General features: G+C 38.0%; 1 protein-coding gene across 2 annotated transcripts in view; it reads right to left on the bottom strand.

The window, feature by feature from the left end:
* NEGR1 (neuronal growth regulator 1) overlaps positions 1 to 16,967 on the bottom strand; it is a 624,711-nt gene that overhangs the window by 319,406 nt on the left and 288,338 nt on the right. For both annotated transcript variants that reach the window (XM_060773729.2, XM_060773730.2), the window contains exon 2: positions 10,831 to 11,063. In XM_060773729.2, the coding sequence (XP_060629712.2) occupies positions 10,831 to 11,063 (233 nt within the window). The remainder of the gene's footprint in view (positions 1 to 10,830; positions 11,064 to 16,967) is intronic.

Genomic DNA, 16,967 nt, shown 5'->3' with positions numbered 1-16,967 from the left:
AGATGATTGAAAATCTCTCTCTTTCTCTTTTTACATTTTAAAATAAACATGACATGGCCTAAAACATGTTTTACAGTGCTGGAAAGCAAAAGCCTTCATTTTGGCCTCGGGCTTTGATGGGAAGTCTAGATAAATCAGGACCAGAATAATTCTCTAATGGACTCCTACTACATAATTCATCAAGCACTACTCTTGGTGAAAGCCCATCCATTTCGGTGGATTACACCAGCAGTAGTAGGGGCATGTGATGGAATGCTGGAGTCATTAGTCCCATGCCATAGAGCAGCTTGTAAAATACAGCATTATGCCAGGGCACAGCCTGCGTACTAGTGGCCTCAGAGTAAAGGCTAATATATAAGAGTTTAAAGTGGTGCACATTTTTCTTGAGCTCTGCCACTTCAGAGTGGGTTTCTTTAAAGAAAAAGGATGGAAGGAAGGAAAGCCTGCGAAGCAGCAGAATGCTCACTTTATGCACAAGTAGTATAACGGTTATAAAAAAAGCCATTTTGCTGTGTTGAAATTCAAAAATTGCTAAGGAAAGAATACATATGCCTACACCTTCAGTTCTCTATTTATGAACTTGTCTACATAAGCTAAAAACCTTGGTTTCACTGCAGATGGAAGGCTGTCTGTCTTTATGATGCCCGCCTACTTCCCATGAGAATCCCAGGGTTTTAGCTTGCTCTTCTTTAGGCCAAGTCTGGGGATATGCTAAAGTCTGTTGAAAAATTCTAAGTATCCAATGGCTTTAGGGCAGTCTGGATACCTGGACTGGGTTTGAGGTAGCACGATCTGCTGTCTAGATGGAATACTTGCACCATCACTCTTTCCTTGTTCTCATCATTGCAGGAAAAGGGGAAATTGAGAAACTTCTAAAAAAAATCCCAATTCCTCCCATCATGGTTCTCCTTTCCCCATTGTTGCATGTGCATGGGTCTCTCACACACTGACATCAATCACACATGAATTGAAGGTATGTGGTCAGGTGTGCCTTTGCTAGCATGTACAAGACAATCTAGGGAATAAGGCAAGATCATTCTTTCACTGCTAATGAATTCATGATTGCTGCTAAAATGGCTGCAACTTGTTGTTTTACAAACACATTAAAAATAAACACAACAGCATAAGCCAATAGTTCACAGCTTTGTTGTTCTAACTTTAAAATATAGTCTAAATGTAGTCTGATTGACCAAATACAATGGATTGGGTTTATTTTGTTCCAAATTCTAATCCACAAAGTATTATGTTATTGTTGTTGAAACTTCAAATATGATGTCATATGACAAGTTTATTACTTACAAACACAATATAGAGGAACAACTTCTCTTAGTCACCAACACTGAAACAAGGAACTACACCAGGGATACCTTGTTGTAACCTGGCCACTGTTGTAACCTGGCCACTGTGTAAAACTCTTCTCTGGATGCCACAAATAGTCTTTCAAAAACTTTGGATGCCACAAATAGTCTTTCAAAAACATCTACAAGTGACTCTTTAAATCATCAGACGGATTGGACTATTATGTTTATCTAAATGAATATGGACATTTATCCAAGACTAAGAAAAGTTGTTCCTCTATATTGTGTTTATAAGTAATAAACCTGTCATATGAAATCATATTTGAAGTTTCAACAACAATAACATAATACTTCATGTATCTTAGTAATAGATATCTGTGTTCTATATATTGCTGCCAAAGTCTTATCCGCCTTTAGCTTATCATGGAAAATACCCCAATTATACTCTTCAACTGGGAACATGAGCCAGTTGGTGCATTTTCCACTTCTTTCCCTTCACTATATCCCCCTGAATAGTTCAGTGGGACTTTCTCCCAAGCAGGAGTGTATAGAATTGTATCCTAAGTGACTCCTGGACAAAGAATAGCAAGATAGCTGCAATTATGCTGTCATTACTTGAATTAAATACAAATTATAAGGAAGATAAATCTTCTGGTGACTATTTGTGTCACATAGGAAAAGAGTTTGTTTTAAGGGAGAACAATTTGCATATCTAATTTCTTCTAATGAACAAAGTGGCTGATCTACATATTAATGCTGGCAGACTTAAACAATCAGCTGTTTGGGACAGGTATCACATAATTCACATTTTCATGAAATTATAGAATCAAAGAGATGGAAGAGACCACATGGGCCACCTAGTCCAACCCCTTGCCATGCATATGGGTCAGAATAATTTTAAAATGTCAGGTTAAAATATTTAATAAAGTGTGAGTAGACAGTGAGAATAACTATCACTAAGCTCAGGCAAGAGAGGAATCACACCAATCACCAAGTCAAACATTCTGGTGTATACTACCATGGTGTGTACCAGCTACTGCCCATACTTCCTAGCAAAGAAGAGCATGGCGATGTCCATGTCCCTTGGATGAGTAAGAATGGAATCAATGAAGAAAATAATTGGATAAGATTGCAGCAGTGGAAAATGAGCAAGACTCTTCTTACCTGCCAACCCTAATGGACTAGACAAGACTGGCACAGGGGAGAATGAACATGTGAAAATTCCGCTATCTCTCAACCCATAAAGTGAAACTGCCAGCAAGAAAGCAGATATGTACAGAACACAAAGAGGTGGGAACTGTGAAGATTCCCATCCCACCAATGGGACAATCTCATGATGCTTGACCATAGCTATCCTATTAACAGTTGAGACAAAGTCTGGGATTATGCAGCTCGCCTAATTATGACTGACCAGAAAAGCATCAGTATCTTGTCAAGGTAGAAGTCGTATGCTAACTTTAGGCAATGTTTCCGTTATTCTGAGATTTTTACATTATACATGTTATTTTGCACATGATCATAAACAAGGTGCACTTATGTCTTTCTGACATCCATTAATGCTCTGGCTCTGATTCCAGTGCTTTCCTTCAGTGAACAGATGTTGAACGGGCAGCATTGTTTTCTATATAATATCATTCTAGGGTTACTAAGCATCCAAAATCTACTTTTGAACTTGCTTCCTCCTCCAAGATTTTCAATGCAATAATCAGGAAAAATCCTGGTCATAGTTTGAGAAGCCACATCACAATTGAAAGCCAAGCCATGAGGGAGAAATAAATGTGGAGGAGATATTATGAAGCAACTCAACTGTTTTGTTAAGTAATTGGATGTTGTATGATTCTGTATATGAACATTGTATACTGCTTTATTTACACAAAGATAAAAGGATTAAAAACTTTCTCCAAGCATATTTCAATTGGGACATTTTACAGTTATTTCAAACTTAAACAGCTGCAGAAGCCAGTATAACAATATGTCTGAGTTAGGATAGCTGAGTCATGCCAGTATTACAAGTATGAAAAAGCAAATTGGCTCATTCTCAATTTTGTGGTGGATTAGGGAAATGTTAGATCATTACCTATTTCGGAAAACTGGTCATACATCTGCACAACTTGGAAAAAAAAACATTTTTGATAACAACTTCCAGAATCTCAGATTCTGTTTGTGGGATTCAAGGAGTTATAATCCAACAAGTAAGTGTTTCACTTGTAAATTCGAATGGACATGCCATAAAATGAAGCTTGCAATTTTCTGATTGAAAAAAAAAAACTCCTCTCAAGTATGGATCTTCTGCATAATAAAAATACCTAATCTAACCCAGTACTTTTATATGACACACTGAAGGATGCATAACTGAGGGCACATTGCATTGGACTCAAGTGGCCCTTTCACACAACTAGGCATGCATATCATTATGCTACAAGCTTCTTTATAGTCCATTTTGCTGATACCTTAAAACATGATGGTGAAAAAGCTGATGGAAAATGATGGACCTGTCAAAGTGATCAGTTTGAGCCCACATATTTGTGTATTTTTAAAGACTGCAATTTCGGTTCTGTTCTTGATGTAATGGACATTATAACTCAATAAAGTACAACTGAAAACTGTTAATGATAATTATACCAAATATGAACAATCTGGAGCCTGAGGTTATACTTGGAATTTCAGATGGCATAAATGCCATTCCTTAATAATTATGCGTAATGTCAGCTACTAATACATTTCTCCCCTATATTTGATGGCAAGGTTAATTACCACGAAACTTCCATTTATGCTTTATCCATATCATTTTTTCAGATGCTAAGTATTTTAAAAGAAGATTCTTAAAGATATAGTATCATTTCTTTCCTACACACATTCTGTATTATTCTGTTCAAGTTCTACAGAATTTCCCTCACTGAACACAATTGAACAGAATACAATTCACTATTTGAATCCCACAGAAGCTTGCCCAATCTTTGAGATCTTCAAGACCCTTTAGCACAGTGGTTCTCAACCTGTGAGTCCACAGGTATTTTAGCCTACAACTCCCAGAAATCCCAGCCAGTTTACCAGCTGTTAGGGAGTTGAAGACCAAAACATCTGGGGACTCACAGGTTGAGAACTTTAGCACGATACACCGTTTTTATGGGTACACAATTTAGGCTTTCTTTCTAACAGCACCTTAACTATTATCATACCTTTCGGGATTCTACATTTACCCTCCAACATTTCACAATTGAAAACAGCAGCACATATGGCCAAGTAACATCGCAGGGTGGTGGTCAGGATGAAAAAAGTTATTAAAGACAAAGAACACACAATAGACTGAAGTAGTCTATTTTTGTCTCAGGGCCTTCCAGACAGGCAAAATCCCGAGAGGAGCTGGCATTCAAAATTCTGGTTTCTCTTGGGATTTTGGTAACACAATGGGCCCAAACCCCACATTTTTTGTGGTGGCAGCTAAATGCCATCTGAGATTTATCAGAGATTGACCCAGGAGGCCATTTAGCCAGGCTCCAGCCCACCCTTCCTTTAAAAAAAGCAAAGAGGTATGTGTCCATTTCACAGGCCTCTCTGGCTAGTTTTTAAGGAAAACAGGGGGTTGGGTGGGTAGGGTGGCACTGCCATCCCCCTTTATCAGGCTCCTGGAGCCTGAAAACCCAGTGGAGGTTTTCAGTGGTGGTTGACAGTGGAGATTGACTCTCAGGACTGAAGAAGGCCCAACACCTGCAGAGATCCAGACTTTACTGAAAGGGCCAGATCTTTTCAGGTGTTTTTTAAACCTGGAGGAAAACTGGAAATCCAGGTTTACTCTGGGTTAAACTGGATTAGCCTAAAGATTAGTTTAGACACCTCAAGCTAATCTGGAACCCATCACGGGTTTGGGGCCTGTCTGGAAGGGTCCTGTATTTTCTGGGAAGGACAAGATTCTCTCCTCTCCCTCCACTGATTAACTGAGTGAAAACTACCTTTGCACCTTGAACTCATTTTGCAACAACTGAAATAGGACAAAAACAATGGAGAAAGGTGAGAGGAGATGAAAGAAAGTGAGACATTTTAAAAGCAACTGAAAAAGTGCAACAACTATCCCTGGCATGTTGGAATATTTGGGGGATATGCCTGAAATAACAGATAATAGCAAACCTGATATTTTGAAAAATTCAGAGAGGCACACAAACACCAAGAAGGGGCGGGATATCTTTTGGAATGATGTAAGTAAAACCATGGATAAAGTCTATGAATAAGGGGAAGAATACTGTATTTCTAGTGAGACCATGCCTAGATGTTTTATGGTCCAGTGTGGCAGAGTTTCAGATGTTGGGACATCTAGTGTTGCAGGAAGGCAAGTATATGGAGGACATGATAGAAGTCTTTACAATTATACACGAATAAAATGAAGTGAGATTCTCTCAACAGAAGAAAATGAGTCCTTAATTATCCAATGAGTCTGACTAGTGGAAGGTTTAGGAAAACTCAAAATCTTTGCATTTCCTTTCAACACAGTGATTTATTTTATGCACTTAAAGCTACGTTGGTAGCAAGCAGGGCATATGATCTTACAGGAGGATTAGACAAATGCATGGGATGGTAACTCTTCTAAAGATTACAAATCAAGCAGGTTATACATCAAGCTTGCACAACTTGTGGTCCTAAAGGTGTTTTTGGACTTCAGTCCCTAGAATTCCTGACCATTGGACAATCTGGTAATGGCTTTTGGGAGATGGAATCCCAAACACATGAAAGGTCACAGGTTCTGTTTGATCCTGCTTGGTGCAATGATGTCTGGTTCAATTGTTTTAAATTCACAACATTACGGATTCCACGTATTGTCGAAAGCTTTCACAGCCGGAATCCCTGCAGTGTTGTGTGGCTGTATGGCCATGTTGTAGCAGCATTTTCTCCTGACATTTTGCCTGCATCTGTGGTCTGCATCTGTGGCTGGTATATTCAGATGCAGGTGAAATGTCAGGAGAACATGGCCATACAGCCCGGAAACCAAACAACACCCCAGATTTATAATGACATACAAGCCACAAACAATCATTATTTCTGATGAAGGCAAATAAGAAAAAACTACTACTAGTACAGACAGTCTTCATGTTATGATCAAAATAGGTTTTGTGGGTTTGTTCTTAAGTTGAATTTGTTTGTATGTTGTAACGGAAACATTTTAAGTGTAACTCCAGCTATAAACACACACACAAACTTTGAATGGCATAGGGAGGGGTTAACACCCCTGTGGTCTTGGTTTTGCTGTCTATGCCCCAGTTCAGAAGATTTCACATCACCTCTTGTCCCTGTGAGAATTGGATTTTAAAAAATTTGGCTTGTTATGGAAACAAGGATTGGCGAGAAAGCTTCAGTGAAGACACCTTTACTCCATGCTAACTCTTCCAGTAGTGAATTTCCCTATCAAGGGGTAGATTTCTGTAACTTCCTGTAAGTCGTTTATAAGTCGGATGTTTGTAACTTAGGCACTCCCTTTATATATAAACAGAAGCAGGAATCAGTATGGACTCTGCTCCCTATATAGCACGTGTCATATACAGCTAGGCCATAAAAACAATCTGCTTTCTCTCTCTATTTGAGCAGAAATATTATCACATTTCACCTTTTAATTCTCATATATTGTGTTTTTCATCTTTTACATTTAGCAAGTTACCTGTTCACTATTTTTATGTATATTTTGTATTCCACATACAACAAGAATGAACCACAAAGTCAAACTGGTATTTTTCCATGTAAAAGCTTCCTTCTGTTGAAAAAAAAAGTATTATATCTAATCTACAGGGCAAATGACATGGTCCTTCTTCATAACACTGCTGTTTTGAGAAGTACTGTGAGTCGTTTGTTAGCATTTTCCACTGCTGTCTTATACACATTGATCTCCTTGGTTCAATATTACTAGGGGAATATGTGATGCACCAGTGGAAGATCGGTAACCTTTCTGGTCCTACTGTAAGAGAGCTAACATTCCAGACAATCAAAGCATTCCTTCCTGTAACACATACACACACACAATAGTGACCACAGCCCAGTACAGATCTATAGATACCCTTAAGGCTAGTAATCTTCTAGTGCTTCCAGCACTCTTAAACTTCATGTTCATTTGTGGCCAATTAAATATCCCTATTTACAGGGAGGAACCATCATTTAGCTAGTGGAGCCAACAGTATAGAATCAATCCTCAGCATCTCTAGTAACAGGAGGTCTTGGGTTTTGTATAAAATGTTTTTTTTGTGCAAAACAACCCCTCAAGAGAACCTTTTGTGTAGATGGCTTTGAGCAACAAGGATGAATGATGTACTTCAGAATAAGCCAAGTTCATAAGTAAATAATACTGAATTATTGTTGAGTAAGCATTTGCTCCTTCCAGTAAGTGAAATATTACTAAATAGCAAAGCAATGTTTGAGCTTTTGTGAAAGATTCATTGTGTACAATGTCTAAAATGTATACAATTTCATCCAGAATATTGCTGGACATTTTGTGTCTGTGTTTCTGGGTTGTTGTTTTTAAGTAGTTTGTGTCTTATTGAGAATTAGCTACAGAGAGCCGGAGTGACAGCATGAAAGGGCATTTCATGGAAGCTATGGACAGCCATCAGATGGTCTCTGCTTTCTGTCACTGCCAAGCAGGGCCGGTTTTACAGTGCAGCTCATGAGATGAAAGGCTTCCCTCATCTGACTGCTAATTCCTAAACCACCTGTCCCTAGGAATCGTTAATGAGGCCATACAGGCATGGGGAAATGGATGATTATTACAATGGTGATTAACACAAAACTGTGAAAATAAAGTGCATATCTGCATCATCAGTGCTCAATACATAAATGCTTTAAGACTTTCTAATCATTGATTTGCATTGTACCCACAACCTCATCGTGGAAATTGCAATCTTTAGGTACACAGTCAAGCTCGCATTGACAAGGCAAGGATGAAAGAGATTATCTGTAGAAGAACAGTATGTTGTCTGACAGCTTGTTTTTGCATAATGATAACCATCTCTCGGCAAAGAACAATGTTTTCAGTGACATTTACTCTCTTTCTGTTTGACCCTGTTTGGCACAATGATATCTGCCCCACTTGAACTTTATTAATGCTTCCAAGTAGAAATACCAATCACTTTCAAAGGCATAATGATATTTATGCGTTGGAAGTGTCCATCAAAAGGAAAGTGTTCCCTGCCACCTGCAATAAGCTGTCGTGTCCATATCCCCTGGCACACTAGTGATCAGAGTTTCATGCCAGTCTTTAGTGGCTGCAGAAGGCAGAGCATTATCTAAAGTGGGAATTCCTCCAAGGAACCCATGAATGCAACTCACAGGATATTCTGCATGCCAGACACATTTGAAGCATGTTATCTCTATTGGTTTTCAATCCTTAGAATCATAGAGTCATGGAGTGGCTAGACACCACAAGGTCCATTTAGTCCAATGTTCTGTTATGCAATCAAATCACTTCTATCAGATAGCCACCCAACCTCTGGAAAAGTCTCCAGAGAAGAAAACTACACTACAGTGCATTTCTGAGCCTAATTTAACACAATGTTAATATCAGTAATTTTATATGTCTATGAAGAAATAAACCTCACTGAATTTGAGAAGTCTGAAGAATATTTGTAAATTCCCTTGTCTTCTGTGGAAAAGGATGTCTCAATGTGTTATTAGGGTTTACTTATCTTTAAGGGTCCTTTGTGTGTGTGCGTGTGCGTAGGTGTGTGCTTTGGGACCATAATGCAAAAATGTTATTCATGCAAAAATAATGTTAGGTGGAATTCATTATCATAGTTACAAGTATGTAACTGATTTCTAACCATGGTCCTTAAATATTCACGATTCTTAGTATCACATACTAATGCAAAATGCTGTTTTTGCATGCAAAAATAATTATATTGGGCACACAATAGAGTGCTTTTTTTTGCAATCCATGAATAGATAAAATACAAAAAATGTGGAAAGAAATCTTGATACACACATATAGAGACACTCGTAATATCACCCAGCAGGGAGAAAACTTTTGCAATGTTTCACACTTAGGTATGAAAGTGAAAGGGGAAATGTGGGATAGAACTATTGTGTGTACATAAGGAGATATGCTTGAGTTCTAATTGTACTTTCTGGACTACAATTTCCATCATTCTTGACTATTTACCATCCTAAATGATGTTCAGGAAAAACATTTATAAGAAAAAAAATTCACCACAGGTACTTGAAGCTTTGATGCATTATTTATCTGCCTAAAGAAAATATGATTACATATTTTATGCCATATTTCAAGGAGTTGGCATTCTGGGCATTTTGCAGATGTAATCATGGACTTATTCCACTTCCCTTGTCTATATTGGATAAGACTCCAGGTTAATTTAGAACACTTTCAGAGAGGGCTTAAACCCACGACTTGTAACTACCAGAAGAGCATGAGGTTATCCCAACCCCCCCCCCCTCCAAGCCCTCAAAATAGAAGAAAACTTACTGGGCTTTCAGGAAGTCTGAATCTAATGGGGTATCAAATTAATTTTCATTTACCAGAGGCATAGTTTGGCCACCTCCAGTAAAAGTCAGACAGTGGGGCCCTTAAGTGTTGCCTCCTCCTCTAACCCCTGAGGCCCCAGCTGAGCTTTCTTGGGGCAATAACCCTTTATTCCAGGTGGACTGATATACTATAATTGCCATTCATGCTATATGGAAGCATAGACATGTTTCCAGATTCCATTAACCTGAAAGGGATCCACCATCCATCTTTGATCTTTGGCTCCGTGTGACTGAGATGGTAAATTCTGAAATGATCACATATCATACTTCTAGAATCAACTTGTGCATCAGCATCTGTCTGCCTATCTGCCTGTCTGCCTGTCTGCCTGTCTGCCTGTCTGCCTGTCTGCCTGTCTGCCTGTCTGCCTGTCTGCCTGTCTGCCTGTCTGCCTGTCTGCCTGTCTGTCTGCCTATCTATCTATCTATCTATCTATCTGCTGTTTCTTTCCTAGATTCAAGCAACTATGGGAAAAAAACCAGATCAATTAAAGCAGCCTCCACCCAACAGATGATGTTCCCAAACAACATATTCAGATAAGGTGAATGTGGTTAAGCTTCTCAGCATTTATTGATCTGTACTCAAGAATCTGGGGAAGTTACTAGACTTCAGATATTCACAAAATTGACATGTGCTCAAGAAGCTAGAAAATAATGTCAATATTAAGATATTCATATTAATCTAGGATTGTGAGTATTCAGATTGAACTTCCAAAGGCATCAGAGTTCACGTATTATAAAACACAACTGTGTGGAAAGTGATAGATAACTAAAATATTCATTATGGTTGTGAGGATGCTTGCATCTATGACAAGCATCCTCACAACCTCTGAGGATGCTTGCCATAGATGCAGGTGAAACATCAGGAGAGAATGCTTCTAGAACATGGCCATATAGCCCGAAAAACATACAATAACTCAGTTTTTATACTTTGTCAACAAGAAAAATGGATAATGAAGATTTATCATTGGAACAAGACAACTCTAACCATTTGTACAATAAATTAAACATTGAATGATCATACCTTTTACTGTCAAGTACACCTGCATTGTTCTGGGTGTGTGTTGGGTCTGCACTGAACACGTATATGGACCATCATCTGACACATCCACATCTTGTATCTGGAGGCTGTATTCCCTTTTATTTGCTGTTGCAATTGAAACTCGAGGATCTACTGACCACTTGTCTCCTCCTGCAAAAATAATACTTGATCGGTTCAGCCAGGCCCCTTTTGAAGCACCATCTTCCAAGTAACACCTGTGGATTTCAAAGGAAAGAAACAGTTAGGTTTCCTTTAATGTATATACATTTCTTTATACTTTGAAACAGGAGCCATGTATTATTAAGTAGGAAGATTAAGATAACAATTTCAAGCCATCTATGTTGCATTCAGCTCCACAGTTTTTAAAGTATTTTCTACTGCTATTTGCACAAGAATAATAGTGAACTGAAAATGTAATCCAACAATCTGCTACTGTTTAGCTCTTTAATTCTGCATTTTCCACAAGGGAAAACACTATCTTCTAAGACCAAAGCCATCTAGAAGAGAAGAAAGTAGCAGGAAAACTATAGATGGGAATGTTAAGTACCAAACACAGAGTTGCTGTGAACATTTGCCAGAATCAAAGCTGAAAAGAAATATGGGGATTCTATCTCCGGAGAAACAAATGAAGAACTTTAGGAGAGATCAGAAACATTTCAAGAAGACATTTCTTGGTTTCTTCATGTTTTACCCTAGCCTTTTCTATATCCTCAGTGGTTCTTTCATGACTGCAGAATGGTTCTCTGGGAAATGCTGAAGATATGGACACAATTTACTTTTTCTGAAAAGCAACTAAATTGGCTCATGGACAATCACACATGTAATGATCATTACATGTTTGTGAGCAATGTCTATTTCTTTATCTTTCAGGTGTAGAAGACATAGCTCCATCATGGGCAACCTATGCTGACATCAGCATAGGTACTCACACAACCAATTTCCCCATCTTCTTTCTGTCCATACAAGCACATCTGTGAATGTCCACATAGATGGGCCATGATGACTAGAAGCTCATATGCAGAGCTTGTTTCCAAGACATACAAAATCGTTATGAACAAATTTTAAAGGAATAAAAAAATTGTGCTAAGCATTTGAAAACACAATATTTTCCAAGGCATGTACTGAAGGGATTTGATATGTTTTGATAGTTTTGATCTGCATATAATATTCTACTTCTACTGCTTCATAACACTGGGGTATTTTGCCTCTTTAAAGCAATTTGGGTATGGGGCCTGCTGAGTGCCATCACATGATGATCGGCAAGCCCTGTCCATTTACCCTCCAAGTGTCGAAGAAGCGCTGCAAGACACTACCTTGGTAACTACAGAAAGGTAAGTGCATTTTGGGTAGCTCCAATGAAGCTACCAGCATTTTTGCGCCCTTTGCCCCACGTGATGGTGGAAAGGGTAATGCGGCTTTTCTCCCATCTGATATGGACAGGGTGTCAATGTACCTTGTGTTGCAGTCCCTGACTCGTGAGGGAAGGAGGGAGAGCATGTGGGCCACCACAAGGCACCATGAAGCACACACACACCTGCAGTTTCACCAGCAACTGCCAACAAACAGCACTACCCTGGAGGATGTGGGAAGAGGTCCCTAGTCAACATGGTGCTGCTACCTATAATTCATTTTTCATTTTTGGGGGATTTGGAACCTTTTAGAAACAAAGTTCACACATGGAACTATGAGGCTATTTGGGAGCAGCGATGGCAACAACATGGGCACAATCTGTTCATTTTTTCCTGCAGTGATGAGTATAGGGGAAAAGGTATGGCAGAGTGTCCTGTGTGGACAGCTGACCAATCCAAAATGGATTTGTACCAGCTGTTGCCATGGCCCCAAAGATGTGGTTTTTAGGCACATTTTTGAACATCCACTAACTTTTCCTAACAAAGGGCTAAACCAAATTAATCTGGTTAATCCTGTGATACCTACTGGAAGTGCAGAAACACTATTGAGATTGAACTCAAGGTGAGTACAGGTTATATTGTTTGTGTAGATTAGCCCATAGCTACTCCTCTGAAAATAAATAATAAATTATGGCCCATGATGAGGAATACATGTTTATTAGCTGACCTAGCATAAAGGGTCCTTATCTATTTTACTGAGAAAATAGAAAATGCCAATATAGCAGTAATCAGTATCAGGATTATGATTTAGTAATTTGTATGAAACATATTGTTGTACATTTTATTAAAAACTAATTGTGACAAATAGGAGTTTTACAATATCAGATCATGAAATTGGAACTCTGTTCAAATGAACAGAGCCCACTAAATGTTAGCAATGAATGATACTCCAGTCAATGTGACAGACTGCTGCCTCTCTAAACTTCATTTTGAAAATGTTCTGCTACAAATTGAAGAGTGGTTCTTTTAAATGAGCACAAAGTACAGCCAGAGAATGAAATACACATCCATCGAAAAGGGTTTGACAGAATCTCTACACAATCCCTCAGGGGCTTGAACACGGTGCGGAAGATTGCTACAAAATCCCAAGCTGAATTCAGCAGGGTAAGTTACTGCCAACAGTATGAAACTAATCAGTTCAAAAATAAGGAACAAGGTATATTGCAGAATCTAATTTGCAGCCAGCTTCATCCTCCTGCCAAACTAAAACCAAAAGGATTCTATAAAGATTTGCATTAAGAAAAAAATGGTTTCCATATTTACTTCAAGAAAAATGTACAGAACCTGATCTCAAAACTGAAGCATTAATATACAAAAATATGTAGAAAAAATATCAGAAATTAATATTATTATTATAATATAATTAGTGGACAATTCGAAGTCAATTAGAATTAAATTTATGGTGTTGATTCATGACCAACAAATGCAAAAAATACTGGCAATTTAAATAAATTAGCAGAAAGTGTAATCGCATTTATATTACATAAATCAATTTGTTAGATTAAATATCAGAAAATATACACACACACACACACACACATACATATATATATATATGATCCTGCTAGCTAAATACCATTGGTACTTAGGTTTTCCTTAAAAGGGGGAATACTCATTAGGTTTTGCTACACTAAAATATGGTTTGGAAAAACAGTATCCTGGATTGATCTTTAAAATAACACAAGCATCAAAACTCTTTTTAGACTGATAGGGCAAGTAGAATATTGGTAAAGGTAATATTTGAAATACATGGCCCTTTGCCCTCCTGAAATTATGCAAGGCTAAATTATGTTGATCATATCATAAAAGAATAAGGATGATGCTACACAATAACATACCACAACTGATCTAAAGAACTTTTTAAGTTGAATGAGTTAAGTATTCTCCATGAAATATAAGGTATATTATGCTTCTGCTTTTGCCAGTACTTTATTATCCAAATGCTTTTGAGCTATCCTCCATTCATTTATATAAGGAAAAATGTACCTCATTTTCCTCCCCCCCCCCCCCCCCCCACTTTGGAAGAGCTTTGTTATGAGCAGTGGTATAAGAAGCATTATCGACATTTTGGACATTGTGCTGAATCCTGCATACTGTTATTTGTCCCCAAAGTACTGCCACAGAAGATAGGCAAGCCTATCATGATTTCTTCTCAGCAAGATTTGTTCAGAAAAGGTTTGCCTTTGCCCTCCTCTGAATTACAGACACAATAATCTGAATGGAGAAAGCATCTTCAGCTCTCTTTTTTGCCATATGAATTCTTCTTACAGTTCTTACAATTGCATATTTAGAGAAAAGATTCTTCTCTAAAGAAGCATGTTGCAACTTTGACTCATGATCATTATGTGGAGGCTCATTACAAATACAGTTGTTAACAGGGCAGTTGAGAAAGCCTTGAATCTCAAATGGATCAACGCACATGCTCAAGGAGATGTTTAATAAATCTCTAAGAATGAAGGATATTTTACTGGTTTCCTCCTAGCAGGATATCAAGCAAAGCTTCTGAGTAATTATGACTTATGCACGCCAAATTGCTTTTACTCAATAGCACTCTGTGCCTGAGTGTGACCTGTCATTGAAGGAAGTTACTAAGGTCCTCTTGATTCATAGAGATGCATTAAGCACCTCCCTAAGCACCTCATCCATCTGATTTAGTGATTTCTCAAGCAGTCCAATAATAGTGGATGGCCTGGCAGAATTGTAAACCAACAAAAGTGAGACAAAGGAGGGAAAATATCTATAAAAAGAAGCACAAAGCAATAAATAATTGCATGAATGTGTAAAAATCCTGCTAGAGAAAAATATTAGGAAAATATACAGAAGGGATTAAATGAAAGATGCAAAATTGTTTATGCTGTTCAATTATATTCAGAGCACATGCTTTCCATGTAACTGGTAGCAGGTCTACTTCTGAGATTTCCACACAGGCTTTGTGGAAACCAGGGTAGACCTCTGACTGAGTTGCTTACAGTTATCTCAGGATAATTCTACATTGGCCAAAATACGGAATGAACTGCCATTAAAAATGCCAGTTCATTCTATAGTTTGATGCCACATATGAGTCAAAGACCAGCTTCATTGGCATTGGGGGCTGGGTGGTCATATAGCCCAGCCTTGATAGGTGCCACCCTACCCTCTCTGCCTGTTTGGATGCCCCAGGCTAATGCAAAATCTATGCTGCATTTTTGGCAGTGTAGATGGGCCCTGCAGCATTCCTTAGCTAGATGGACAATATGTCTGAATAGGTCCAGGGGTGCCTTCTATTGCCAAGCTGTTTGTTTGTCTTTTTAAAATAAGGACCAATGAAAGTTCACTGATGGATGCTCAGCTGAAATGAACTTTCAGGCAAAATGCATTCTTCAAAGGGAAGAATGTAAAATAAAATACATCAGTAAGTGCATAGGTTAAAATATAAAGACATTTCATGAAACTTTACAGAAGATTGTTTTTGTGATTCAGAGGTGTAGGGATATAAATCCTTGACTACTTCATACTTGCTTGCAAGGGATAGTCATTACTATAAATTTGTCTACACACAAATGTTTTCTTAGCCCTCTTTCTGTTTTTAAATGTCTTGACCTGTTGTAGAGGGACAACTGTGATGAGAAAAAATGTTTGGGGTTCTTTCTTTCCTTCTTACACAGAAAATAAGAAGCAGTGTTTTCTGCACTGGAAAATCAATTTCTGCACAGAAATAAAAGAGTAAACCCATGTGTTTTTCCACACCATAATTCGTCTGCATCTCTTTCGAATGTTTGACTACCAGGAGAGAACGGCATCAAAGTCTTGATGCACTATTGGTCTTCTTTATAGGGTTTCCCAACCACTGTTTTTTTTTTTTACCTGAAATTGTGGAAGACACAGCTATATAACATCCACAAAGCAGATATTGTGGATTACCTGCATTGATATTCTGGGTTATATGACTTTGTTGAAGGGTTCTGTGTCCCTTTTTAGAGCTTATAGATTTAATTTCAAGAACACTGAACATAAAGACCTCCGCAATGGTCTTCTGCAATGGATGTTATATTTAACATAGTATAGAAGGTGGCAAGTTGGCCATACATGGATATGAATAGAATAAATGCCATTTTGGATGATGGAGCACCTTTTCACTTTTCACTTGTATTCATTAGAGTAGAGCCCCTAAAATATCTTGGCATATTTAATTCTAAGATTAAAAACAAAAAAAAATCTAGATTTGTTCATAAATGTTTCTAGTTTTGTATGTTTACTCAGACTATATCTCAACCCAAAGCTAAAACATGTTAGGGGAGGCGGGATGTTGCCCTATGACATTGCAAACACCATGAGAAGCAAAACAAAAAGCAATTCAAACAATATAACTTAATGCTTTATAAGCGGTTGCTAAAAAAATGAACACTCCTACTCAATCAAGTAAAAACCTCAGTGTATAAAGCAAAAATATTCAATTAATGATTAAAGCTGTTTCTTCTCTCATATGCATAGTTAAACCCTATGAAAGCTATGTTCAAACAGTCTAGGTTAGCCAGCTACTTTCACAGCTGTCTCTGTCACCTAACGGGCAGTTCTAAAGCATTCAGAGCACAGCCTTCAAAAGACTGTAAAGCAACCAGATGCTGTGGCATGTGTTTTGAAAGTTGCAGAGTTTTCTCTCTGCTCCTCATATTAAAAAGCCCAGTTCTTTGGACATCAAGGCTTTAATGCTGAAATGGGTAAGATAAAACA

Source organism: Anolis sagrei, chromosome 4, assembly GCF_037176765.1.
Source record: "Anolis sagrei isolate rAnoSag1 chromosome 4, rAnoSag1.mat, whole genome shotgun sequence".
Classification (NCBI taxonomy): domain Eukaryota; kingdom Metazoa; phylum Chordata; class Lepidosauria; order Squamata; family Dactyloidae; genus Anolis; species Anolis sagrei.
Note: the sequence above shows the minus strand (reverse complement) of the source record. Positions and strands in the feature narration are given on the sequence as shown.